General features: G+C 41.8%; 1 protein-coding gene across 1 annotated transcript; it reads right to left on the reverse strand.

The window, feature by feature from the left end:
* Positions 1–846: 846 nt before the first annotated feature.
* Positions 847–27,782, reverse strand: LOC110530034 (carboxyl-terminal PDZ ligand of neuronal nitric oxide synthase protein-like). The gene is made up of 10 exons (XM_021612801.2): positions 27,421–27,782; positions 26,888–26,959; positions 21,199–21,291; positions 20,212–20,270; positions 19,951–20,059; positions 13,843–13,987; positions 13,408–13,526; positions 10,522–10,668; positions 7,336–7,504; positions 847–2,145 (listed from the first exon to the last, which is right to left on the reverse strand). Exons 1-10 carry the CDS (start codon positions 27,523–27,525, stop codon positions 1,625–1,627), a joined length of 1,539 nt encoding a protein of 512 aa, XP_021468476.2. The 5' UTR covers positions 27,526–27,782; the 3' UTR covers positions 847–1,624.

Here is a 27,782-nt window from a genome sequence, read left to right on the forward strand (position 1 = left end):
TTCTGTCGATATTATGGAGTTTATTTGGAAAAAAGTTCGCGTTTTAATTACTTTTTTTTTTTTTTTTTCTTACCCAAACGTGATGAACAAAACGTTAGTCGACACAAATAATATTTTTTGTAAAAACGGAACATTTGCTATCTAACAGAGTCTCCTCATTGAAAACATCTGAAGTTCTTCAAAGGTAAATTATTTTATTTGAATGCTTTTATGTTTTTTTGTGGAAAATGTTGCATGCTGAATGCTAGGCTTAATGCAATGCTAGGCTATCAATACTCTTACACAAATGCTTGTTTAGCTATGGTTCAAAAGCATATTTTGAAAATCTAAGATGACAGTGTTGTTAACAAAAGGCTAAGCTTGAGAGCAAATAGATTCATTTCATTAGCCATTTCTATGAATAGTTAACGTTGTGTTATGCTAATGAGCTTGCTGATAGATTTACACAATCCTGGATACAGGGGTTTTTTCGTAGCTAAACGTGACGCAGAAAACGGAGCGATTTGTCCTAAACAAATAATCTTTCAGGAAAAACTGAACATTTTCTATCTGAGAGTCTCCTCATTGAAAACATCTGAAGTTCTTCAAAGGTAAATGATTTTCTTTGAATGCTTTTGTTTTTTTGTGTAAATGTTGCCAGCTGAATGCTAACGCTAAATGCTACGCTAAATGCTACGTTAGCCATCAATACTGTTGCACAAATGCTTGTTTTGCAATGGTTGAGAAGCATATTTTGAAAATCTGAGATGAGTGTTGTTAACAAAAGGCTAAGCTTGACAGCTAGCATATTTATTTCATTTGCGATTTTCATGAATAGTTAATGTTGCATTATGGTAATGAGCTTGAGTCTGTATTCACGATCCCGGATCCGGGATGGGGAGATCAGAAAGGTTAACAAAAGACAACTAATTTTCTTTCTTTCTTCAAATGCACCAAACAAACAAACAACTTTTTGGGTGTATGATATTGAGTTGGCTCAAAAGTGAATCGTACCAAAGTCTTGGGAAAGAGGACTTATTGCATGGAGCATCACGGTGGAGGAAAACTTGAATGTAAACGGTCTTGAATCAATTGTCAGTCACAAATGAGATCCAGTCATGTAATACAGCACTAGTACAGCGGGCTTTTGAAGTTTGCAGTCTTTACATTAGACGTTTACTCATTTTCAACTCATTCAAAGTCTTTTTGTCCATAAAAACAAAACAGCGCCAACGACTGGCCATGCTGGGTGTGTTTCACTATTACACAATGCTTCAATAACACAGACCAGAACCACATATTCAGACAGCTGTGACACAAACTACAGCTACACTGCAGTAAGCCCAGGAGAGCAGGAACAGCAGCAGCAAGTCAAGTGCTGAGACAAAATGTATGAAAAAATGTAAACACATTCAAGAAACACATGTAATTAACTACAACAGATATAAACAAACATCAGACAAACGTGACCAAATATAAACAAAAACAAAATATCCAACAAATACAAAAAATGCAAAACAAACAAACAAATATCAAACAAAAGGACTGCAGAGCAGAGTTAGGAGGGTGGTGAACAGTTAACACCATAGAACTGTAGACTGTGTGATATGATTTCGTTCTTGGGTGAAGTCGAAGCCGCGGAGGGCTACACGGCCACCTCATCACCCAGACAGTCCGCGGGGCTCTCCGCATTCATTACGTTGAACAGAAGTGCCGCGCCCTCAGGCCGCGCCCCCTCACCCCGCCCCCAGCTGTCCCTGTCACTGCTCTCATCTGCGTTGGACTCGTACTCCGAACCTATCCCCGACTCCCGGAAACGGAGGAGCTCCAGGGCTCCAAGAACCACCAGAGGGGACTCCCCGCCTGGGCAGCCCGAGCATGGACTCTCGGCCTCCTGGTTCTGGCTCTCGTGGTTGTCCCCTCCCCCACTGCGGGGGAAGCGGAAGCACTCCAGCCTCACTCCGCCCGGGCCCAGAGAGTGGCTGTCCGGGGCCCTGGTCCCTGGAGGAGAGGCCCCTGGTAGGATGGAGGCCCAGGGGCCATTGGTTATCTGGGGCTGACCCTGCAGGGGGCCCATGGAGGTGTGGGTGGTGGTGGTGATGTCATGTAGCAAGGAGGGGGGCTTGGCACGGAAGGTGATCTCCAGCAGACTGTCTTGGGAGCCCACTGTGGAGAGAAGAGAGAATTTTTTGGAATGGAGGAAAGAAGATGAGTGGAGGGAATATAGCGAGAGGAAGTGAGTTGAGGACAGGACTGAGAGAGGAGATGATGATAGATTAAAAAGGGCAAGATGACAGTGTTGCTTACGAGCTGTGATGTCAATGTGGATAATTATTTTAAAAACTCAGCAGAAAAAGAAAACGTCTTCACTGTCAACTGTGTTTATTTTCAGCAATCTTAACATGGAAATATATGTATGAACATAAGATTCAACAACAGACATAAAATGAACAAGTTCCACAGACATGTGACTAACGGAAATGGAATAATGTGTCCCTGAACAAAGGGGAGGTCAAAATCAAAAGTAACAGACCGTATCTGGTGTGGACACCAGCTGCATTAAGTGCTGCAGTGCAGCTCCTCATGGACTGCACCAGATTTGGCTGGTTCTTGCTGTGAGATATTACCCCACTCCTTCACCAAGGCACTCACAAGTTCCCAGTATTTCTGCTCAATGGGATTGCCTGTAATGACAAGCTCAGTCCGATCATGCTGTGACACACCACCCCAGACCATGACGGACCCTCCACCTCCAAATCGATCCCGCTCCAGAGTACAGACCTCGGTGTAACGCTCATTCCTTCGACGATAAACGCGAATCCGACCATCACCCCTGGTGAGACAAAACCGCGACTCGTCAGTGAAGAGCACTTTTTGCCAGTCCTGTCTGGTCCAGCGACGGTGGGTTTGTGCCCATAGGCGACATTATTTCCGGTGATGTCTGGTGAGGACCTGCCATCCTGTACCGAACATCACACCATCCTGTAGGTGTGTTGTTACGCGTGGTTTACCACTGCGAGGACGATCTGCTCTCCGTCCTGTCTCCCTGTAGCGCTGTCTTAGGCATCTCACAGTACAGACATTGCAATTTATTTCCCTGGCCACATCTGCAGTCCTCATGCCTCCTTGCAGCATTCGTAAGGCACGTTCACGCAGATGAGAAGGGACCCTGTGCATCTTTCTTTTGGTGTTTTCAGAGTCAGTAGAAGTCATAATTGTGACCTTATTTGCCTACCGTCTGTAAGCTGTTAGTGTCTTATCCCAGAGAGGTTATGTGGGACGCTACCATCCCACCTGGCCAAAAGCCAGAGAAAATGCAGAGACCCAAATTCAAATAAATTACTGTAAAAATCAAACTTTCATGAAATCACAGATGTAAGATATCAAATTAAAGCTACACGTGTTGTGAATCCAGCCAACATGTTAGATTTCAAAAATGCTTTCCGGCGGAAACAAACGATGCTGTTATCTGAGGATAGCACCTCCGTAAACAAAAGAGAGAAAACATATTTCAACCCTACAGGCACAACACAAAACGCAGAAATATGAATATAAATCATGCCTTACCTTCGACGAGCTTATTTTATTGGCACTACAATATGTCCCATAAGCATTAAAAAAAGTGTCCTTTTGTTCAATTTATTAAGTCGATATACACTGCTCAAAAAAATAAAGGGAACACTTAAACAACACAATGTAACTCCAAGTCAATCACACTTCTGTGAAATCAAACTGTCCACTTAGGAAGCAACACTGATTGACAATAAATGTCACATGCTGTTGTGCAAATGGAATAGACAACAGGTGGAAATTCTAGGCAAATAGCAAGACACCCCCAATAAAGGAGTGGTTCTGCAGGTGGTGACCACAGACCACTTCTCAGTTCTTATGCTTCCTGGCTGATGTTTTGGTCACTTTTGAATGCTGGCGGTGCTTTCACTCTAGTGGTAGCATGAGACGCAGTCTACAACCCACACAAGTGGCTCAGGTAGTGCAGCTCATCCAGGATGGAACATCAATGCGAGCTGTGGCAAGAAGGTTTGCTGTGTCTGTCAGCGTAGTGTCCAGAGCATGGAGGCGCAACCAGGAGACAGGTCAGTACATCAGGAGACGTGGAGGAGGCCGTAGGAGGGCAACAACCCAGCAGCAAGACCGCTACCTCCGCCTTTGTGCAAGGAGGAGCAGGAGGAGCACTGCCAGAGCCCTGCAAAATGACCTCCAGCAGGTGGGGGTTGTGCTTACAGCCCAACACCGTGCAGCACGTTTGGCATTTGCCAGAGAACACCAAGATTGGCAAATTCACTACTGGCGCCCTGTGCTCTTCACAGATGAAAGCAGGTTCACACTGAGCACATGTGACAGACGTGACAGTCTGGAGACGCCGTGGAGAACGTTCTGCTGCCTGAAACATCCTCCAGCATGACTGGTTTGGCGGTGGGTCAGTCATGGTGTGGGGTGGCATTTCTTTGGGGGGCCGCACAGCCCTCCATGTGCTCGCCAGAGGTAGCCTGACTGCCATTAGGTACCGAGATGAGATCCTCAGACCCCTTGTGAGACCATATGCTGGTGCGGTTGGCCCTGGGTTCCTCCTAATGCAAGACAATGCTAGACCTCATGTGGCTGGAGTGTGTCAGCAGTTCCTGCAAGAGGAAGGCATTGATGCTATGGACTGGCCCGCCCGTTCCCCAGACCTGAATCCAATTGAGCACATCTGGGACATCATGTCTCGCTCCATCCACCACAGACTGTCCAGGAGTCGGAGGATGCTTTAGTCCAGGTCTGGGAGGAGATCCCTCAGGAGACCATCCGCCACCTCATCAGGAGCATGCCCAGGCGTTGTAGGGAGGTCATACAGGCACGTGGAGGCCACACACACTACTGAGCCTCATTTTGACTAGTTTTAAGGACATTACATCAAAGTTGGATCAGCCTGTAGTGTGATGTTCCACTTTAATTTTGAGTGTAACTCCAAATCCAGACCTACATGGGTTGATAGAAATTATCAATGGAAATCAAATGTGTGATTTTGTTATCAGCACATTCAACTATGTAAAGAAAAAAGTATTTAATAAGAATCTTTCATTCATTCAGATCTAGGATGTGTTATTTTAGTGTTCCCTTTAATTTTTTGAGCAGTATATATCCAAAATGTCCATTTATTTGGCGAAATGTACCTATAAACTTTGCAAAACATTTCAAACTACTTTTGTAATACAACTTTAGGTATTTATTAAAATAAATAATCAATAAAATGTAAGATGGAATGATCTATGTTCAATACAGGAAGAAAACAAACTGACGCTACCTTTCTGGTCACGCGCCTCTAACAAACAGTACACTTGAAGTGACCCTCATTTTGAACACGGCTACTTCTTCATTACACAAAGGAAAAACCTCAACCAATTTCTAAAAGACTGGTGACATCCAGTGGAAGTGGTAGGAACTGCAAGAAGGTCCCATAGAAATCTGAATTCCCAATGAAATCTCATTGAAAAAGAGTGACCTCTAAAAAAATGTAAAAAATATCTGAATGGTTTTTCCTCTGTGTTTCGCCTGCTACATAAGTTCTGTTATACTCACAGACATGATTCGAACAGACTTAGAAACTTCAGAGTGTTTTCAATCCACATCTACTAATAATATGCATATCTTATCTTCTGGGGATGGGTAGCAGGCAGTTGAATTTGGGCATGCATTTCATCCGGACGTGAAAATACTGCCCCCTGTCACCAAGAAGTTAATGACCGTTCCACAGGTGCATGATCATTAATTGGTTATGGTTCATTGAACAAGCATGGGAAACCGTGTTTAAACCCTTTACAATGAAGATCTGTGGAGTTATTTGAATCTTTACAAATAATATTTGAAAGACAGGGTCCTGAAAAAGGGACATTTCTCTTTTGCTGAGTTGACATAACAGTACAGAATCACCTGTGTGAAAGGAAGAGCAAGAGAACCAAAGAAAGAGAAGGGAGGCATGAAGAGAGGGTGAGAGAGGAGAAGAGAAACAAGGATGAAGAGGGTGAGTGGAGAAACAGGGATGAAGAGATAAGAGAGGGAGGGATGATGAGATGGATGAAGAAAGATAGAGAGAGATGAACAGAGAGGGAGAGAAATATAAATGGAAGAGGAGGGAGAGAGATGAAGAGAACAAGGGATGAAGAGAGAAGGAGGAATAAAGAAAGGCAGACAATCAAAGTGCGAAGGGATGAAGAAAAAGTAAGAGATGCCACTCCTATTTGAAAGTGTACCCTCAGGCCTGGTGGGAAGGAAAAGTAATTCCGCTACCAAAGAACAGTAAAGCCCCCTTTACTGGCTCAAATAGCCAACCAATTAGCCTTCTCTCTTCCTTAGTAAACTTTTGGAAAAAAACTGTGCTTGTCCATTTAATGCTTTTTTACAGTAAACAAATTGACAGACTTTCAGCACGCTTATAGGGAAGGAGAATCAACATGTACGGAAGACACTTACACAAATGACTGATGATTGGCTGAGAGAAAATGATGATAAAACGATTGTGGGAGCTGTTTGGTTAGACCTCAGTGCGGCTTTTGACATTATCGATCATCGTCTGTTGCTGGAAAAACATATGTGTTATGTCTTTACACCTTCTGTTATATTGTGTCTAACAGAACACCAAGGGTGTTATATAATGGAAGCCTCTCCAACATAATCCAGGTAGAATCAGGAATTCCCCAGGGCAGCTGTCTAGTACCCTTACCTTACATAATAAAGAGCTGCAGTCAGTTTCAGAATGGGTTGCAAGAAATAAGTTAGTCCTAAATATTTCAAAAACTAAAACCATTGTATTTGGAACAAATCATTTACTAAACCCTAAACCTCAACTAAATCTAGTAATTAATAATGTGGAAAATGAGCATGTTGAGGTGACTAAATTGCTTTGAGTAACCCTGGAGTAACGTTGTCTGGTTAAACTACTAGCAAACAGCTTGGACACCCATGCATAACCCACAAGACATACCACCACAATCTCAAAGTCCAGAACAGATTATGGGAGGCGCACGTTACTACATAGAGCCATGTAAGCAGTAGAATCAGATTTAAAAAAACAGATAAAAACACACTTCATGGAAAAGCAGAGACTGAAGAGACACACACATTATAACACACACATGGATTTTGTATTGTAGATATGTGATAGTAGAGTAGTGGCCTGAGGGCACACACAATGTATTGTGAAAAGTTTTATGAGATGCAATGTCATGTAATATTTTTGATTGTACATAACTGTCTAAATGTTGCTGGACCCCAGGAATAGTGTCCGGCAACATTAAGGCAGGAACTAATGGGGATCCTTAATAAATAATACAAATGGGAAGAAGAACCACCACTCACTGGAGCTGAGTCCTGCAACAGATTTGAGCTCCAGCTCCTGGATCTGATTGACCAGTAGGGAGATGTGCTGCAGTAGATCAGTGTTCTGCAGTAGGAGTCTCTGAACCCGGGCCTGGGCGTCTGTCCTGGCACACACCTCCACTGACAGCTGGTCCTGTAGCAAGCGCACCTAGGTAGGCATACGTAGAAGAGAGGTTAGAGTGCACACACACACATACACTACCGGTCAAAAGTTTTAGAACACCTACTCATTCAAGGGTTTCTCTTTATTTTTACTATTTTCTACATTGTAGAATAACCGCGAAGACATAAAACCTATGAAATAACACATATGGAATCATGTAGTAACAAAAAATGTGTTAAATCAAAATACATTTTGTGTTTGAGATTCTTCAAATAGCCACCCTTTGCCTTGATGACAGCTTTACACACTCTTGGCAATCTCTCAACCAGCTTCACCTGGAATGCTTTTCCAACAGTCTTGAAGGAGTTCCGACATACGCTGAGCACTTGGCTGCATTTCCTTCACTCTGCGGTCCGACTCATCCCAAACCATCTCAATTTGGTTGAGGTCGGGGGATTGTGGAGGCCAGGTCATCTGATGCAGCACTTCATCACTCTCCTTGGTCAAATAGCCCTTACACAGCCTGGAGGTGTGTTGGGTCATTGTCTTGTTGAAAAACAAATACTAGTCCCACTAAGCCCAAACCAGATGGGATGGCATATCACTGCAGAATGCTGTGGTAGACATGCTGGTTAAGTGTAATAAGTGGTGTAAAAATATATCACAGACAGTGTCACCAGCAAAGCACCCCGACACCATAACACCACCTCCTCCATGCTTTACAGTTGGAAAGACTCATGCAGAGATATTGCGTTCACACACACTGCGTCTCACAAAGACACGGTGGTTGGAACCAAAAATCTCCAATTTGGACTCTCCAATTTGTCAATTGCTCGTGTTTCTGACTCCTAAGCAAGTCTCTTCTTATTGGTGTCCTTTAGTAGTGGTTTCTTTGCAGCAAGTCGACCATGAATGCCTTATTCACACTCTCCACTGAACAGTTGATGTTGAGATGTGTTTGTTACTTCAACTCTGAAGCATTTATTTCGGCTGCAATGTCTGAGCTGGTAACTAATGGACTTGTCCTTTGCAGCAGAGGTAACTCTGGGTCTTCCATTCCTGTGGCGGTCCTCATGAGAGCCAGTTTCATCATAGCGCTTGATGGTTTTTGCAACTGCACTTGAAGAAACTTCCAAAGTTCTTGAAATGTTCCGTATTGACTGACCTTCATGTCTTAAAGTAATGATGGGCTGTCGTTTCTCTTTGCTTATTTGAGCTGTTCTTGCCATAATATGGACTTGGTCTTTTACCAGATAGGATTATCTTCTGTATATCCCCCTACCTTGACACAACACAATTGTTTGGCTCAAACGCATTAAGAAGGAAAGAAATTCCACAAATTACCTTAAGGCACACTTGTTAATTCAAATGCATTCCAGGTGACTACATCATGAAACTGGTTGAGAGAATGCCAAGAGTGTGCAAAGCTGTCATCAAGGCAAAGGGTGGCTATTTGAAAGGATGGCTATTTATAAAATATATTTTGATTTCTTTAACACTTTTTTGGTTACTACATGATTCCATATGTGTTATTTCATAGTTTTGATATCTTCACTATTATTCTACAATGTAGAAATTAGTAAAAAATTAAGAAAAACCCTTGAATGAGTAGGTGTTCTAAAACATTTGACCGGTGGTGTATGTAGGTATGTTTGTGTGCAGGCTCACACACCAGGGGCACGAACAAATGCGAACACACACATCACACAAGATCTAATTAAAATTCATGGTACACACACCCACTGATCAAGATCAAAGCAAATGTTTCTTCACTTCCACAATTCTGACGCTGTTCAATCAGCATTAGATAGAATCCCTCATTATAATCAAAAGTAAGCCCAAACCTCATTAGACCAAGCCATGTGATTATAGGAAAGAGAAGAGAGAACAAGAAACAGAAAAGAGAGCACAGAGTGACACCGTTGAGCTGGCTTGCTCATTAGCCATAAGGAATGTCTTATTACTCCAGCAGAGATGAGCGCTACCTTTGATGAAAAGCACTGTCTTGTCCCCCCTTTACAGCCACAATTGCCTTGTTGAACTGTCAATCATTATAGGGATACCTCAGGGTTGCAACCAAAACAAATTAAACCAAAGGTTTGCGTGTAGGACAATAGCTGAGCCTAAGGTGGCAAAGGGAGGTTATATTTCTGGATATAAACATTCAAAGTTTAGCAGTAAATTATCAGAATTTTCCTAACTTACATTTTTTATATATATATTTTTTTTAATCATATAACATCTAGTGACCTTTTTGGGTACTTCAGATTATCACAGGTGTCTAATTATCTCTGGCCCTCTGTGTGGACAATATCGTGTTGTAAAATATATAAAATAATCAAACAGCTAAGATGATTTTAAAATACAAATTTTTATGACAAGGCTGTAAAACATCACCCTAAATATATAACAGGCAATTAGTCAATACCATTGGTGTTTAATATGAGGGTTTCAGCATAAAATATCCTTTCTATCCATTTTTTACACACTAATTTATTTTGTCATGTTTTGGCACCAAACTGGTGGCAGTTGTGAAATAAGTTAGTTGAAAGAGTTGCAGAGTTAATTGAAAAATAATTCCATTGTTGATTAGATGCTTTTTAAATACATTTTCTCTTGAACCATATGGTGTATCCACTAGAAACTCAGACAAAGTTATACAAAAGGAATACTGAGATATATAAATAAATAACTTTAAAAAAAAAAATTATTCAAATATAAATGACCAAAGTACAATAGATTGCCATAGATTACCAGTTAATTATCAAAATGATCAATATTCCAGTAACTTTGGTAAATTGCCAGTAGCTTTGCAACCCTAGTTGAGCCACTTGTGCTCTTCACACACTCCAGTTTTCAGGTTGTTAGCTAGCAACTTTAAAGGTACTGTTTACACACTGCAAATCAAAGCGTATGTTTCTGGTCTAAACTGCCTTTACTAACATTGTACATTACTTTGGCAAACTGAACATCAACATGTTTGAATAGCGCAGACCCACACGCATGAGCTGCATTCAACAAGGCAAACCATCATTTGGAACTGTTTGGAAACGTGTGTCTACCTGTGCTGCAGCAGCCTGGGCCTGCTGCTCCTGCTGCTGGAGCTGTCTCTGGAGAAGCTGCACCTGGTGTGCCACAGAGCAGTCCACAGCTAGCAAGCTTGACACAGGGGGCCCTGACCTGGATGAGGTCAGCTGCTGGGTTGGGTCCTTGGATGGGGAAAATGAGGACCAGGTCAGTGATTATGAACAATAATGACTGAGGATACACAATGCATTACATACTGCAAGGGTTGTAAGATAACAGTAACTTTCCCCAAAATTCCCTGGTTTTCCAGAAATCCTGGTTGGAGGATTCCCAGATTTGCTGCTTATTCCCTCCTGATTCCAGGAATCCAACCAGGCTTTCAGGAAAACCAGGACATTTTGGGGAAGTTACTGGCATTTTGCAACCCCATACATTATTTTAAACAATTTATACTATTACTTTTGATACTTAAGTATATTTTAGCAATTATATTTACTTTTGATACTTAACTATATTTAAAACCATATACTTTGACTTCTACTCAAGTGGTATTTGAAGTAGTTGTAACGATCGTCGTTGGTGGAATTAGACCAAGATGCAGCGTGGGGTAGGTTAATCATATTCTTTAATGATAACCAGAAAAACAAGAACACCAACGAAACGTACAGCCTAGTAGGGTCCAACAGCAACAACACAAGGACAAGACATAACATAGGTGGTGGGGTGGGGGGGGAGGCTACCTAAGTATGACTGCCAATCAGAGACAACGATAGACAGCTGCCTCTGATTGGGAACCACACTGGCCAAACACAAAGAAATGCAACACATAGAATGCCAACCCAAATCACACCCTGACCTTTCTATAGGATTGAGGTCAGGGCTTTGTGATGGCCACTCCAATACCTTGACTTTGTTGTCCTTAAGTCCTTTTGCCACAACTTTGGAAGTATGGAAGTCATTGTCCATTTGGAAGACCCATTTGCGACCAAGCTTTAACTTCCTGACTGATGTCTTAAGATGTTGCTTCAATATATCCACCTAATTTTCTTCCCTCATGATGCCATCTATTTTGTGAATTGCACAAGTCCCTCCTGCAGCAAAACACCCCCACAACATGATGCTGCCACCCCCAAGCTTCACGGTTGGGATGTGTTCTTCGGCTTGCAAGCCTCCCCATTTTTCCTCCAAACATAACGATGGTCATTGTGGCCAAACAGTTCTATTTTTGTTTCATCAGACCAGAGGACATTTCTCCAAAAAGTACGATCTTTGTCCCCATGTGCAGTTGCAAACCGTAGTCTGGCTTTTTTATGGCGGTTTTGGAGCAGTGGCTTCTACCTTGCTGAGCGGCCTTTCAGGTTATGTCGATATAGGACTCGTTTAACTGTGGATATAGATACTTTTGTACCTGTTTCCTCCAGCATCTTCACAAGGTCCTTTGCTGTTGTTCTGGGATTGATTTGCACTTTTCGCACCAAAGTACATTCATCTTTAGGAGACAGAACGCCTCTCTTTCCTGAGCGCTATGAGGGCTGCGTGGTCCCATGTTGTTTATACTTGCGTACTATTGTTTGTACAGATGAACGTGTAACCTTCAGGCGTTTGGAAATTGCTCCCAAGGATGAACCAGACTTGTGGAGGTCTACAATTTGTTTTCTGAGGTCTTGGCTTATTTCTTCTGATTTTCCCATGATGTCAAGCAAAGAGGCACTGAGTTTGAAAGTAGGCCTTGAAATACATCCACAGGTACACCTTCCATTGACTCAAATTATGTCAATTAGCCTATCAGAAGCTCCTCAAGCCATGACATCATTTGCTGGAATTTTCCAAGCTGTTTAAAAGCACAGTCAGCTTAGTGTATGTAAACTTCTGACCCACTGGAATTGTGCTACAGTGAATTATAAGTGAAATAATCTGTCTGTAAACAATTGTTGGAAAAATTGCTTGTGTCATGCACAAAGTAGACAACTGACATATTTTATTAGAGTTAAGTAATGTCAATAAAATATGGTAAATAAGTGTGAAGCAGTAATGGGCAGTCACTACCATCATGGGACTTCATTCATTGTTTTATTCAGCGTTTAGTGTAGTGTGTACACTTTAGTGTAGTGTGTAGTGCATTTCATCTTTAAAAAAATATCGAAACAAAGTCGAAAAATAGACTATTGGAATGAAAGAGAGCGGTTGTTATCAGCCTTATGGAAATGATGGATGTCTTTGAGTGCCTCCTTGTATTGTACAGCAGGTTAGCCAGACAGACATCTACCACATCACAGTAAAACAACTCATCTAGAGTCTAGATTGACCCTTAACCCTATCTCAGCTCATTTCAGATATAGGTATGGTTTGTTTTTTTAGGATGATCCTTAGTTTACCAGTTTATTTGTTTAGTTTATTGATAGTATACTGTAAAAGACAGATCGTTCAACTTCTCTCTACTCTGACTGAGAGAATGTCCTTCAAAATGAACGATAGAACAAGAGGGATGATGAATATTTCAATACCTTATTTTAGTCAAACGTATGTCGTAAGGATGAGCTTTGGTTGTGGAATTGTAGGGCACTGTATATGTTGGGTAACACGCCTTTACACTGTAAAAATTAAGGTGCTTTGTGGTTATATATAACATGTTCATTAATTGTTTATGGTTCAATGGACAAGCATGGGAAACAGTGTTTAAACCCTTCACAATGAAGATCTGTGGAGTTATTGGGATTTTTAAGAATTATCTTTGAAAGACAGGGTCCTGAAAAAGGGATGTTTCTTTTTTGCTGAGTTTAGTAGGGGGAAGCGGTTTTGAAACAGAGTAAAACAATGTACTACCTGAACTTGTCCAATACAAATACATATTTTTGTTTTCTTTTGTAAATCATTTTGCAACGGTTTGCTCTAATAAACACAACCCAGGTCATACACATTACCTTCCCATCTTTACTGAGAAGGTCCTGGCTCTTGTCCTGGTCGGATGACAAACGGTCGATGCTCTCCTCTGTAGTGGCGTCAAGGTCAGTGGAATCAGACAATGCCAACCTCTTCTTGGCTGAGAGAGAGAGAGAGAGAGAGAGAGACAGAGAGAGAGACAGAGAGAGACAGAGAGAGACAGAGAGAGACAACAACAAACAAACTAACAATCACAAGCAAAAACGCGAAACATAACCCATTCCTTACATACAAATGAATAGTACATAATATTTTTATAGCGCTTTTCTCAGACCAAAAAAACTGAAACATGGAATTCAAACTTGGCTGCTCTCCACACTCGCTGGAGTCACAACACACACGACAATCTCTAACTGATTCAGCCTCAGTAGAGAATGTCACCACTGTGCAAAGATGAAACAGTATGCCAGTCACACCTGGCACGGCGTCTGCCCCCTCTGCGTCGGCAGTGCTGGTGTCCCCTCCATCCTCTGAGATCTGTTCCCCTGTCTGCTGCAGGGTCAGCTGGTGGCACACGTCAAAGGCCTGGCCCACCGTCCGCACGATGCGCATGGCCTGGGACTGGAGGTGGGCAGGGGGAGGGGGGAGAGGGAGGAGTGGGGAGAGGGAGGTGAGTTGACGGAGGGACGGCGGAGAGAGGTAGGTGAGGGGAGGGAGGAGAGGGGAAAAAAGAGAGGAGAAGGGTAGGACAGAGATGGGATCAGGTGTGGAGAAAGGGGGAAGAGGAAGGAAAGGAAGAGGGGGTAGTGGGATGGAGATAAAGGGAGAAACAGTTGAAAGAGAGGGAGATAGAAAGAGGGGGGAGTGAGGGATGGAAATAGGAAGAGAACAAAAAGCACAGTAATTCAGCGATGTAGCCTTACTGATCTACTGTAGAGGTGCATGCTTTCGTTGTAATGGATTGGTTCATTCTAGAGCCGTTTTTCCTTGAGTTATCTACAGTTATATATGTCACGTGTGACCATGTGTGGAATCCAGGTGAGTCTGAAGACACGCAGGTGACAGGTGTGCGCCATAACGAGCAGCCTGGTGACCTAGAGGCTGGAGAAGCAAGTTCAGGGAGTGAGTGTTCAAAAAAAATAAACACATAATACACAATAAGAAACACGAACAACGCACAGACATGACACAGGAACAGAAACAATAACTCCTGGGGAAGGAACCAAAGCGAGTGATATAATTAGGAAAGGTAATCAGGGAGGTGATGAAGTCCAGGTGAGTCTGAAGACACGCAGGTGCGCGTAACGATGGTGACAGGTGTGCGCCATAACGTGACAATGTACAGTTATATATATATATACAGTGCATTCAGAAAGTATTCAGATACCCTTCCCCTTTTCCAAATGTTGTTACGTCACAGCTTTATTCTAAAATGTATGAAATAACAAACAATCTACTCACAATACCCCACAATGACAAAGCAAAAACAGGTTTTTAGAAATTTTTGCAAATGCATATATAAAAACCAAGAGATACCTTATTTACATAAGTATTAAGACCATTTGCTATGAGACTCGAAATTGACCTCAGGTGCATCCTGTTTCCATTGATCATCCTTGAGATGTTTCTTCAATTTGATTAGAGTCCACCTGTGGATTATTCAATTGTTTGCTGTCTATATAAGGTCCCACAGTTGACAGTTCATGTCAGAGCAAAAACCAAGCCATGAGCCTAGACACAGGATTGTGTCTAGGCAGGCACAGATCTAGGGAAGGGTACCAAAAAATGTCTGCAGCATTGGTTCCCAAGAACACAGTGGCCTCGATCATTCTTAAACGGAAGAAGTTTGGAACCACCAAGACTCTTCCTAGAGCTGGCCGCCTGGCCAAACTGAGGGGGAGATGGGCCTTGGTCAGAGAGGTGAACAAGAACCCGATGGTCAGAGCTCCAGAATTCCTCTGTGGAGATGGGAGAGCCTTCCAGAAAGACAACCAGATGGAAGTCACTCCTCAGTAAAAGGACTGACAACACGCTTGGAGTTTGCCAAAAGGCATCTAAATGACTCTTGCCATGAGAAACAAAATTCTCTGGTCTGATGATACCAAGATTGAACTCTTAGTCCTGAATGCCAAGCGTCATGTCTGGAGGAAAGCTGGCACTAGTGAAGCATGGTGGTGGCAGCATTATGCTGTGGGGATGTTTTTCAGCGGCAGGGACTGGGAGACTAGTCAGGATCGAGGGAAAGATGAACGTAGCAATGTACAGAGAGATCCTTGAGGAAAACCTGCTCCAGAGTGCTCAGGACCTCAGACTGGGGCGAAGGTTCACTTTCCAACAGGACAACGACCCTAAGCACACAGTCAAGACAATGCAGGAGTAGCAGTGGGACAAGTCTCTGAATGTCCTTGAGTGGCCCAGCCAGAGCGGCCCATCCAACCTGACAGAGCTTGAGAGGATCTGCAGAGAGGAATGGGAGAAACTCCCCAAATACAAGTGTGCCAAGCTTGTAGGGTCATATCCAAGAAGACTCAAGGATGTAATCGCTGCCAAAGGTGCATCAACAATGTACTGTGTAAAGTGCTATGTAAAGTATGTACTACTGTTCTAGACTGTATAACACTATTTTTTTCATTTTCAGCCGTTGTGAAACCAGCACTGTGCTTCAACCAACTGAGCCACGTGGATGACAAGGTCAACACTAAGATTCTGGGGATACTATAAACCCTAGACAGTGATCCATGGGAAGCCACATGAAGTCCAGTAAATCAAGCCCAGTATCATCGGTTCATCCTCCCCTCCAATGGCAAAAGTTTGATCTGGAAGCCTGAGATAAGAGCTTCAAGGCTGGAGTCATCTGAATGGCAAGACTACACTACACAGGATTACAGCATGTGTCTCTGTTCTCTGGTAAGTGAAGATGGTGGGTGGTGCAGCTTGAAGATGACATTAAGGACAGAATTAAAAGCCTCTTTCTTCCCACCTCACTCAGTGACTGCGTCCTAAATGGCACCCTATTCCTTACGCAGTGCATTACATTTGACCAGGGCCCATAATCCCCAATAGGGAATAGGGTGCCATTTGGGATGCAGACACTCATTAGTATGCTGCTTCACTCAGTCACTGTCTACAGTACATGACTGGTATCCATGGTGAAGTGATGAGAGCCAACCTCATTGGTGGTGTTGCTATCCAGGCTTTTGTTATGCAGAAATGTATCGCTGTTCCATATGCAGCTATGGGGGAGTCGCGTGCCATTCATTTTCCCAATAATTTTTCTTGCATGCATGTGAAATTGAAATTCATCAGGTGTGTGTACTGTGTATAAAATGTGTATGCACTGTGTTCATGTAGATCAGAAAAAAAATGTGTGCGCGTGCATGCACAGCGTGTGTGTATGTGTTGGTATAGACTAAGCCCTCGAAGATCCCTATTGATCCAAGAGTCCCAAGTAAAATATAATGCATCATGGCACATTCCCTATACCCAGCCCCCTTCCCTCCCTATTCCCTGCCCCTTCGCTAAGCAGCTGCTGCCACGATCTGATACCCTGTAGAAATAAGCGGATTATATCACTGATCTGGAACCTGTGGATATCTTTAATCTCATACTCAGCCCACTCCCATAGAGTTACACCCTTCTTACCCATATAATCATCACATAGAACATTCAGTTGAAGTAAGAAGTTTACATACACTTAGGTTGGAGTCGTTAACTTGTTTTTCAACCACTCCACAAATTTCTTGTTAATAAACTATAGTTTTGGCAAGTCGGTTAGGACATCTACTTTGTGCATGACACAAGTCATTTTTCCAACACTTATTTATACACAGCTAATTTCCCTTATAATTCACTGTATCACAATTCCAGTGGTTCAGAAGTTTGCATACACTAAATTGACTGTGCCTTTAAACAGCTTGGAAAATTCCAGAAAATGAAGTTATGGCTTTAGAAGCTTCTGATAGGCTAATTGACATCATTTGAGTCAATTCAAATCAAATTCAAATCAAGTTTTATTTGTCACATACACATGGTTAGCAGATGTTAATGCGAGTGTAGCGAAATGCTTGGAGGTGTACCTGCGGATGTATTTGTAACGGTTGTCGTCTTCCTCTTCTTAGGAGGAGTAGGAAATATCAGACCAATATGCAGCGTGGGAAGTGTTCGTCCTATTTATTTAACTGAACACAGAAAACAAACGAACAAGCGAATAAAGAAAACCCGAAACAGTCCCGTATGGTGAAAAACACTGAAACGGAAAATAACCACTCACAAACAAGGGTGGGAAAACAGGCTACCTAAGTATGGTTCTCAATCAGAGACAACGGTTGCCAGCTGCCTCTGATTGGGAACCATACCAGGCCAAACACATAGAGATAGAAAACATAGAACACAAAACATAGAATTCCCACCCCAACTCACGCCCTGACCAAACTAAAATAGAGACATAAAAAGGGAACTAAGGTCAGGACGTGACAGTATTTCAAGGCCTACCTTCAAACCCAGTGCCTCTTTGCTTGACATCATGGGAAAATCAAAAGAAATAAGCCAAGACCTCAGAAAACAATTCTGGTTCATCCTTGGGAGCAATTTCCAAACGCCTGAAGGTACCACGTTCATCTGTACAAACAATAGTACGCAAGTATAAACACCATGGGACCACACAGCCGTCATAACGCTCAGGAAGGAGACGTGTTCAGTCTCCTAGAGATGAACGTACTTTGGTGCGAAAAGTGCAAATCAATCCCAGAACAACAGCAAAGGACCTTGTGAAGATGCTGGAGGAAACAGGTACAAAATTATCTATATCCACAGTCCTATATCGACAGTCCTATAACGAGTCCTATATCGACATAACCTGAAAGGCCGCTCAGCAAGGAAGAAGCCACTGCTCCAGAACCGCCATAAAAAAGACAGACTACGGTTTGCAACTGCACATGGGGACAAAGATCGTACTTTTTGGAGAAATGTCCTCTGGTCTGATGAAACAAAAATAGAACTGTTTGGCCATAATGACCATCGTTCTGTTTGGAGGAAAAAGAGGCAGCCTTGCAAGCCGAAGAACACCATCCCAACCATGAAGCATGGGGCTGGCAGCATCATGTTGTGGGGGTGCTTTGCTGCAGGAGGGACTGGTGCAATTCACATAATAGATGGCATCATGAGGGAAGAAAATTAGGTGGATATATTGAAGCATCATCTCAAGACATGAGTCAGGAAGTTAAAGCTTGGTCGCAAATGGGTCTTCCAAATGGACAATGACCCTAAGCATACTTCCAAAGTTGTGGCAAAATGGCTTGGGCTAGGGGGCAGTATTTTCACGTCCAGATGAAAAGCGTGCCCAAAATAAACTGCCTGTTTCTCAGGCCCAGAAGCTCAGATATGCATATAATGGTAGATGCATATAATGGTAGATGTAGATGGAAAACACTCAAAAGTTTCTAAAACTGTTAAAATCATGTCTGTGCGCACGACCTGGAACTCGCTCCACTTTCATTTGATCCGCTATTGAACACATTATATTCCGTTTTAAATTTAATCGATTATAATTTTTTTTAAATACCTAAAGTTAGATTAGGAAAGTTGTTTGAAATGTTTGGACCAAGTTTTTACAGGTAACATATTAGATACTTTGTATTCATGTTGGGCAAGTTGGAACCAGTGTTTTTCTGAAATAAACGCGCCAAATAAATGGACATTTTGGGGATATAAAAAGGAGTTTATCGAACAAAAGGAACATTTATGATGTTTCTGGGACATATTGGAGTGCCAACAGAAGAAGATCTTCAAATGTAAGGGATGAATTATATCGTTACTTCTGACTTTCATGTCGCACCTGCTTGGTTGAAATATGATTTTCATGTGTTTGTATCATGGTGTGCTGTCCTCAGATAATCACATGGTTTGCTTTCGCCGTAAAGCCTTTTTGAAATCTGAAACAGTGGCTGGATTAACAAGAAGTTAAGCTTTATTTTGGTGTATTGCACTTGTGATTTTATGAAAGTTAAATATTTCTAATAATTTAATTTGAATTTTGCGCTCTGCAATTTCACCGGATGTTCCGCTAGTGGAACGTCTAGCTGTAACAGGTTTTAAGGACAACAAAGTCAAGGTATTCGAGTGGCCATCACAAAGCCCTGACGTCAATCCTATGGAAAATGTGTGGGCAGAACTGAAAAAGCGTGTGCGGGCAAGGAGGCCTACAAACCTCTCAGTTACACCAGCTCTGTCAGGAGGAATGGGCCACAATTCACCCAACTTGTGGAAGACTACCCAAAACATTTGACCCAAGTTAAACAATGTAAAGGCAATGCTACCAAATACTAATTGAGTGTATGTAAACTTCTGACCCACTGGGAAAGTGATGAAAGAAATAAAAAATGAAATAAATCGTTCTCTCTACTATTTTGACATTTCACATTCTTAAAATAAAGTGGTGACCCTAACTGACCTAAGACAGGGAATTTTTACTCTGATAAAATGTCAGGAATTGTGAAAAACTGAGTTTAAATGTATTTGGCTAAGGTGTATGTAAACTTCTGACTTCAACTGTATACTGTAGAATTATAGGATTTCTAAGGTCTTACCTTCCTCTTGGATTTGAAGACATTACAACGGAACATGTTGCTCTTTCCATCTCTTGCAATGTAACTGAAGATCTTCAAGTCCTGGGCGTCATGTGACACATAGAAAATCCTAAATGGGATGGGGAAGTATCTTGATCACGAGAATTTGATTGATTTCAATCTGAACTACTCAATCAAAAATCATCAATGGGTTTGTATGGACATAGCAAAGAATAGTCTTAAAGAGGGTTATGTTTGAGGGCACTTTGTGCCTGTCTTTACCTGTAGATGGGATCTTGTGTTATCATGACTGTATTGTCATCCCAAGACCACTCTTTCCTCTGGAACACAACCACAGAGCGACAACACTTACGCAACGCTGTAATTCACTCCTTTGACTTATGACTTAGGGTCAGTGTTTCACCTATAAGAAACACGTATATATGGAGGTTCTTCAACCTTTTCCATCTGCAGAGACACTCAAGATGAGGGACCTTGCAGCTTCCATGAAGGACAGAGAGCTATGGCATTCGATCATTCATCAAATCACCACATTTCACAACCATAAGCCATTCCGCCTCCATACGCAAAGGACGCCTGTTTACGTCTGACCATAGAACAGTCTTTTCATCACTGATGATGAATTTTCCTTTTGATTTACTGCATCTGGAAAATAACAGTTGTACACTTCACACTGGTGGAAACATTTAGCAACTCTAGCCCTTCAATTTGATGGGCTAAGAAATAACATAACAGTTTCAGTTTCTTGTATCATTGACCTTGGTGCAAAATAATAGTTGATGTACAAAAGTGCAAATGAAATGTATCCACTCACTACTGTGAGTGTAGAGAGTGGCTCCTGAGTGGCGCAGTGGTCTAAGGCACTGCATCTCAGAACAAGGGGTGTCACCGCAGTCCCTGGTTTGAATCCAGGCTGCATCACATCTGGCCGTGATTGGGAGTCCCATAGGGCGGCGCACAATTGGCCCAGTGTCGTCCGGGGTAGGGCGTCATTGTAAATAAGAGTTTGTTCTTAACTGACTTGCCTAGTTAAATAAAGGATAAATAAAAGGAACTTACTCTGGATAAGGGCATCTGCTAAGTGGCTAAAATGTTGACGTGAGTTTTCACTATGAGCACAAGACAGTCACGCTCATGCAAATGTAGGAAAAGGCACACATTCTCCAATAGAACAATTCATAATCAAGACCAACATTTTGGTAGCTACTCTGACTTCATCGGGTATTTCATATTTTGAAGGGGACGTACCTTTTTCTTTTTTCGCAAAACCACCCTTACACCATCCGCAGACACGATGATGTTGACTTTCTTCTTCTTGATGTTCTTCAATTTGAATTCATACTGTGGGGGGAAATGTAAATTCCATAGATTTGTACATGAAACTGGAATATAAAAGGATTCACACAAGCTCACGGTATATAGCCTAGGGGTGACATCATGGACTTTGTGTGTGTATCATGTCATTATAGTTTGTACATAACCACAGAGCAGGGTTGGAGTAAATTCCATTTCAATTCATTCATATTCAGGAAGTAAACTTAGACTCCAATTCCAATTTTCCTCAACCTTGTCAGAGATACAGTTCCTGTAGAGATGTAAAGGGATGGAAACATATTAATTAAGGCAGGGAGTGAGTACTTCATTATTTACCATCGTTGTCCCTACAAGACACCATCTGCTGCTGAGAGTAAATGAACGTTTGGGTCAACACAAAGTTGCCTAAGGCTGAAGAAAACGGGAAAAGTCAGATAGTAGAGCTGGCAAAGTCTCCAGCATCTAGTTTCCCCCTCCCCTCAGAGTGCATTAGACATGAAGGAAGACTCGGCAGTGTGCACCGCTTTTATTCTTGCCTTTGAGTAGTTAGAACCGTTCTCGCTGCCTCACTGCAGTCAAAGGGACCAGACATCTAAACGACAAAACACTAATCTAAAATAAACATGTTTTCCCCAAATGAGGAAACACAACATCAGAAGTCGAATTGATCAAATGAGGACTTTTATCAAAGGCATTTTCCCCCCTCCGATCCTCAACCAAAAGGCTCATCAGGATTCTCTCATGTCAAAGGTTTGAAGATTCTCCATGCTGCTCTTCTTTTCCTGTAAAAATGCATGATATTCTGCCTGTTCTATTGGCTGACTTTTTACTTCATTTTTAGTATTGGCCTATGGACTATTTTATGAAAGGGTGGCTACTTTAAAGAATCTCAAATATAAAATATATTTGGATTTGTTTAACACTTTTGGTTACTACATGACTCCATATGAGTTATTTCCTCGTTTTGATGTATTCACTATTATTCTACAATATTGTAAAAATTAAGAAACCCTTAAATGACTAGGTGTGTCCAAACTTTTTACTGATACTGTATATATTAAGCATACCAGATGGCACAATTGTCTTGTTTTTTAATTTATTTACTATTTACGGATACTCAGGGGCACATTCCAACACTCAGACATAATTTATAAACAAAGCATGTGTGTTTTGTGAGTCCACCAAATCAGAGGCAATAGGGATGACCAGGGATGTCCTCTTGTCCTGCTAAGCATTCAAAATGTAATGAGTACTTTTGGGTGTCAGGGAAAATGTATGGAGTAAAAAATACATTATCTTCTTTAGGAATGTAGTGGTGTAAAAGTAGTACAAAAAAATACAGTAAATAGTAAAGTACAGATACCCCAAAAACGACTTAAGTTGTATTTCAAAGTATTTTTTACTTAAGTACAAAATGTGGTGCCAGGACAACAACCTCTCCTTCAATGTCAGCAAGACCAAGGAGCTGATCGTGGACTTCAGGAAACATGGGCAGGTGCACAGCCCCATTCACTTCGATGGGGCCGCAGTGGAGAGGGTCAATACCTTCAAGTTCCGCGGTGTCCACATCATTGAGGATCATGGTTCTCTCCCACCGGCACAGTTGTGAGGAAGGCACGGCAGTGTCTCTTCTCCCTCAGGAGGCTGAAACGATTTGCCATGGCTCCTGACATCCGTAGAACCTTTTACAGCTGCTCCATTGAGAGCATCCTGACTGGTTGTATCACTGTCTGGTATGACAACTGCACCACCCTCGACAGGAATGCCCTACAGAGGTTGGGGCGGATGGCCCAGAGCATCATTGCGGGTGAGCTCACAGCCTTCCAGGAAGTACATGCCAGGCAGTGTCTGAGAATGGCCCTAAAAATGGCCAAAGACTGGCCACCCAAGACATGGACTGTTCTCCGTGCTCCCGTCAGATGGTGGAGACGGTACCGGTGCATCAAGGCTCAGACCAACAGACGGTACCCGTGCATCAAGGCTCAGACCAACAGACTCCTAAACAGCTTCTATCCCCTGGCCATAAGATTGTTAAATACAACCACTACACTGCTGTTCATTGATTATTGATTTCCATTACCATTAGTATCTATCTATTTATCCTGCTACTGGTCACTATTTCTCCTGTTTACATGCATGTATTACCACTAGTATATTATCTTAAGTATTCATATATTCTTGCTACCAGTTACTTTCCAGCCCTGTTCACATGTATATCCACCTATCACGTCTACACTGTCACTCTAACAAACACTTACACACACAATCACCACCAGACACACACACACCCACCCACCACTTATGCTGCTGCCATACTGTTTACTACATACTGTACTGTTTAAACATACTGTTTCTTATTGTTTGTGTTTTCTTATAGATAGATAGATAGATAGATAGATAGATAGATAGATAGATTTTTTTGTTAAACTATTTTGATATTGATTACTGCACTGTTGGGTAGAGCAGGCAACTTAAGCATTTCACTGTACTTGTGCATGTGAAAATAAAACGTATAGAAATTGTCCCTCTCTGGGTGTCATTGAGGAACTGGCCGACCTCTGTGTGACACAGACGCATCACTAGATTAAATGTAACATTTGGCTCTCCCAGCTGACTCTGCAGCAGTTAAATCCTCTCTGTAACACTGTAATACTCTGGCCCACTGCAGTATCCGTTAATGCCAGACACCATTGCCATCTCCGTCTCATCTCTCCAGAGGAGTGGATGTCTCTTAAAGAGATGGTTAGGGGTATTGGTTTTAAGATTTAGAAAGAGGACTCTTCAAACAGAGATGGTTAGAAATATTGGTTATATAAGATTGGAAGAGATGGCTGGTTTAAGGCCTTCCCACACTGTACGTCGGATTTCATATTTTACTATTATTCCGTCACACTGTGCGATGTTGTCAAATTAAAATCTTGATATCAACATGGCTAGATTGTATGATTTGCTTACATTCTATCGCCACATTCTGCGATTGGCTTGCGAAGCTACGTCAGCCGACATCAACTGCAGCGGTCGATTTAATCTGCGCATGTGCCAGCACCCGCAGCACAAGCTTCCCAAGTGAGTTCGGAAAAACTGAAAGTATGCATCTTAGAAATAGTTTTCACATACGCACTCCGAATCAAACAGGCTTCCCAAAAGTAACATGGTTTCTATGGTAGAATGTTCATTTTGATTGACATTGTTTTTTTGTTTTTTTTTGCCATGTCAACAAGATTATTAGGGAAATCATTATTCTTGCAATGCATGCAAATGTTTTTATCGAACTATTTAATTAATATGACAACTCCCAATAATCACAATATTGTGTGCATACTCAGTGCCGACCGTGTTCCCATTGGTCAGTCACCGGCATCGGCTTGTAACACCCGGAACACTACACTATAAATGTTAAAAAGTTCTGACTGCCATAACTTTGTCCGAGCCTACATAGTGTTACTTAATCGGCAGACCTAGACTTTAGCTGTGTTCGAATAGTCATACTAACCTCACTAACATTACTATTTGTGATGTAAATTGAGTATGTAGTAGGCTTATTGGTCATAGTATGGATATAGTTAGTATGCCAAAAGTTCCCGGATGTCGTATTAAATTCGCCAAAATACAAAGTATACAAACAGTGGACACTATTTCCGTGCTTTTAGGGCCCATAATGCTATTCTTCAGAAAATGGGCGTGGCTTCACGTTTTCAGATTTTAAGAAAATGGCGGAAAATATGCAGCCGAATTTCAACGAGGGAGGATACAAATTCATTGCTCTAACTAATTATGAAAAATGCTAAGATGTTGAGCAATGTAATAAAGTAATGATTTTTCAAATGGCTGACAATGTGTTATCTACGCTATCCTTACTAACCGCATAGCATTACAGCTGTATGTACCAGTATGTTAGATACTTACCTAACGTTAGTTGACTACTAAATACATTGAACTTGCCAGGCAGTATATTAACTATATGCTATCTAACTAACTACCAAATGTTTATTGACTTGGTTATTCACGTCATTCTTAGCTAAGTGGTATAGGCGTGCGTTCTCAATAGACATGGTTAATTCTGGCTATCTACTCCGATTTCAGAGCACTCGTCTGAGTGTGCAAGAGCGCAGAATAACTGATGAATTTACAAACGCTCAACACCCGTTAAATATGGCCGGTGTCAGTAAACTTCGGCAAAAAAACGTAATTAAATTGTTGCCAGCAGCACAGTTACTGTCACCAATGCTCTGGATAACATAAAAACAGCCTAACCAGCTCTGCTAGGGTGAGTAAAATGGTCAGAGTGAGGTGTTCTCTCATTTGTGTCTGGTAGTCGCTAGCAAGTTAGCCAACGTTAGCCAGTTATCTTGGGTGCTTGACTGCCATTGTAAGGTCAGAACACTCGGATCCACCCTACTCTTTGGCCAGAGCGTCCAGTGTGCTCTCTGAACGCTTGGAGAGCAAAACACTCTGAATTTACAAATGGACAATCTAACAAAGCTCTGAATTTACGAACGCCCAGAGCACACTCTGAGTGCTCCCTGGTACTCCAGATTGAATTTACGAACACACCCGAAAATGTAAAATGTCTAGCTAGTAATTTATGCTAACAAGCTAACAAGAGGTTGCACAGCAAAAGCGAAGCACTAGTATGCTCAACTGAAACGATAGTTCATTTACAGTATACTAAAATGAACTAATGGTATTTAGTATGTAGTATATACTCATTAAGGGTGCGCTCGTAAATTCCCTCTGGCTCCGATTTCAGAGCACTTGTCTGAGTGTGCAAGAGCGCAGAATAACTGCTGAATTTACAAACGCTCAACACCAGTTGAATATGGTCGGTGTCAGTAAATGTCGGCAAAAAAGCGTAATTAAATTGTTGCCATCAGCACAGTTACTGTCACCAATGCTCTGGATAACATAAAAACAGCCTAACCAACTCTGCTAGGGTGAGTAAAATGGTCAGAGTGAGTTCTTCTCTCATTTGTGTATTGAATTAGCTAGCAAGCTAGCCAATGTTAGCCAATTAGCTTGGGTGCTTGACTGCCGTTGTGAGGTCAGAACGCTCTTGATCAACCCTATTCCTCGGACCGAGCACCTAGTGTGCGCTCTGAACGCTCAGAGAGCGAAAAACTCTGAATCTGACAAAGCTCTGAATTTACGAACGCACCCTAAGTATGTAGTATACAGTATGTTAGTATGGGTATTCGAGCACAGCTGCTGTCACACTAAACGAGCCAAGATGTCCGACAATCATTTATGAACCTAAGAATTTGCCCACGACGTGGACTTTTTGTCTGGGTCCGCAAAAACGTGGCATAAGACTGCTAAAATCGTAGTCTGTGGGGGCCTTTAGGCTGTTATTATAGTCTTATAGCCTTAGAATATTATGATTGACTTGCAATATTTGATAAGAGGCAATGTCATTCTGTTTTATATGCAGATACCATACCAATGTGAGAGAGTAGAATATTAGTCTCTTTAAAATATATTTGCGTGCATGCACACACACACATACAGTCCAAGTTTTGAAGGGCATTGCAATATCCCTAATATATAGCGAAAGTATTTTTTCTGGAAGGGAGAGAAATACATTTAATATTATGGCTCACAGATTGTATTGTTGAAAGTGTCTTACCCTTATCCTTCTCATTGCAGCCACTATCTCCATTCGGCTATTTGGACGACCGACTTCCAGACTGCCAATGTACTATAATATTTACAAAGTTATGAGACGTCATTAGTAATTCAAGTAGCCTATCGATATCTTCAACTCTAACTCTGATCTCAACTGCTTCTTGTCAAAAGGAGTTCACTATACATTCTGAATAAATTGTTAAGGTACTGTACATGGATTTGAATAGCAAACAAGTTGGTATATAGCTTAATAAAATGAATTAATAGATGTCAAAAGCGCACCTATAATCTAATACAGTGCGTTTAGAATTAAATTAACAAGCACAGCGTAATATTAGCGTACGATTAAAATAAAACATGTACATATATCCTCATTACATTGTACTGTCATAACATTTTGGAAGAATGTTATTTTAGATATCAATTAATGATTTACTAAGCGCGACGCCGGGTCACTCCTGTTATCCTTAACTACATTGTTACCCCACATTGATAAGCGGTTACTGTAGTTTATCGCCTTCTAGGTAACCTTACCTTTGCCTCAAAGCAGACCCCATGCTGAAATGCCGCCTCGTTGTGCATGGGGATCCTCAAGTCCTGTGCATCATCCACTAAATTATACTTGGTTATCCCTGGCATCGCCCTTCCGATACACGACTAGTCCGACACTAGTTTTATGCCAACGCTATTAGAATACTGTAAATACGCGCATCTCGCTCAACACTCACGAAGGTCTTTGATTGGTTAGTCGCCTATGGAATGGAACCACTATGTTAACACAATATGCGTCTAGCGGTCCAATTTTTTACAGTCCGAGATAGAATATCTGCCGCTCTAGTGCTGTTTTGGATGACGCACAATTCTCAAGGGCCGGATTCGATTATGCTGAGGTGCAG

The sequence above is a fragment of the Oncorhynchus mykiss genome, chromosome 8 (assembly GCF_013265735.2).
Source record: "Oncorhynchus mykiss isolate Arlee chromosome 8, USDA_OmykA_1.1, whole genome shotgun sequence".
Taxonomy (NCBI): Eukaryota; Metazoa; Chordata; class Actinopteri; order Salmoniformes; family Salmonidae; genus Oncorhynchus; species Oncorhynchus mykiss.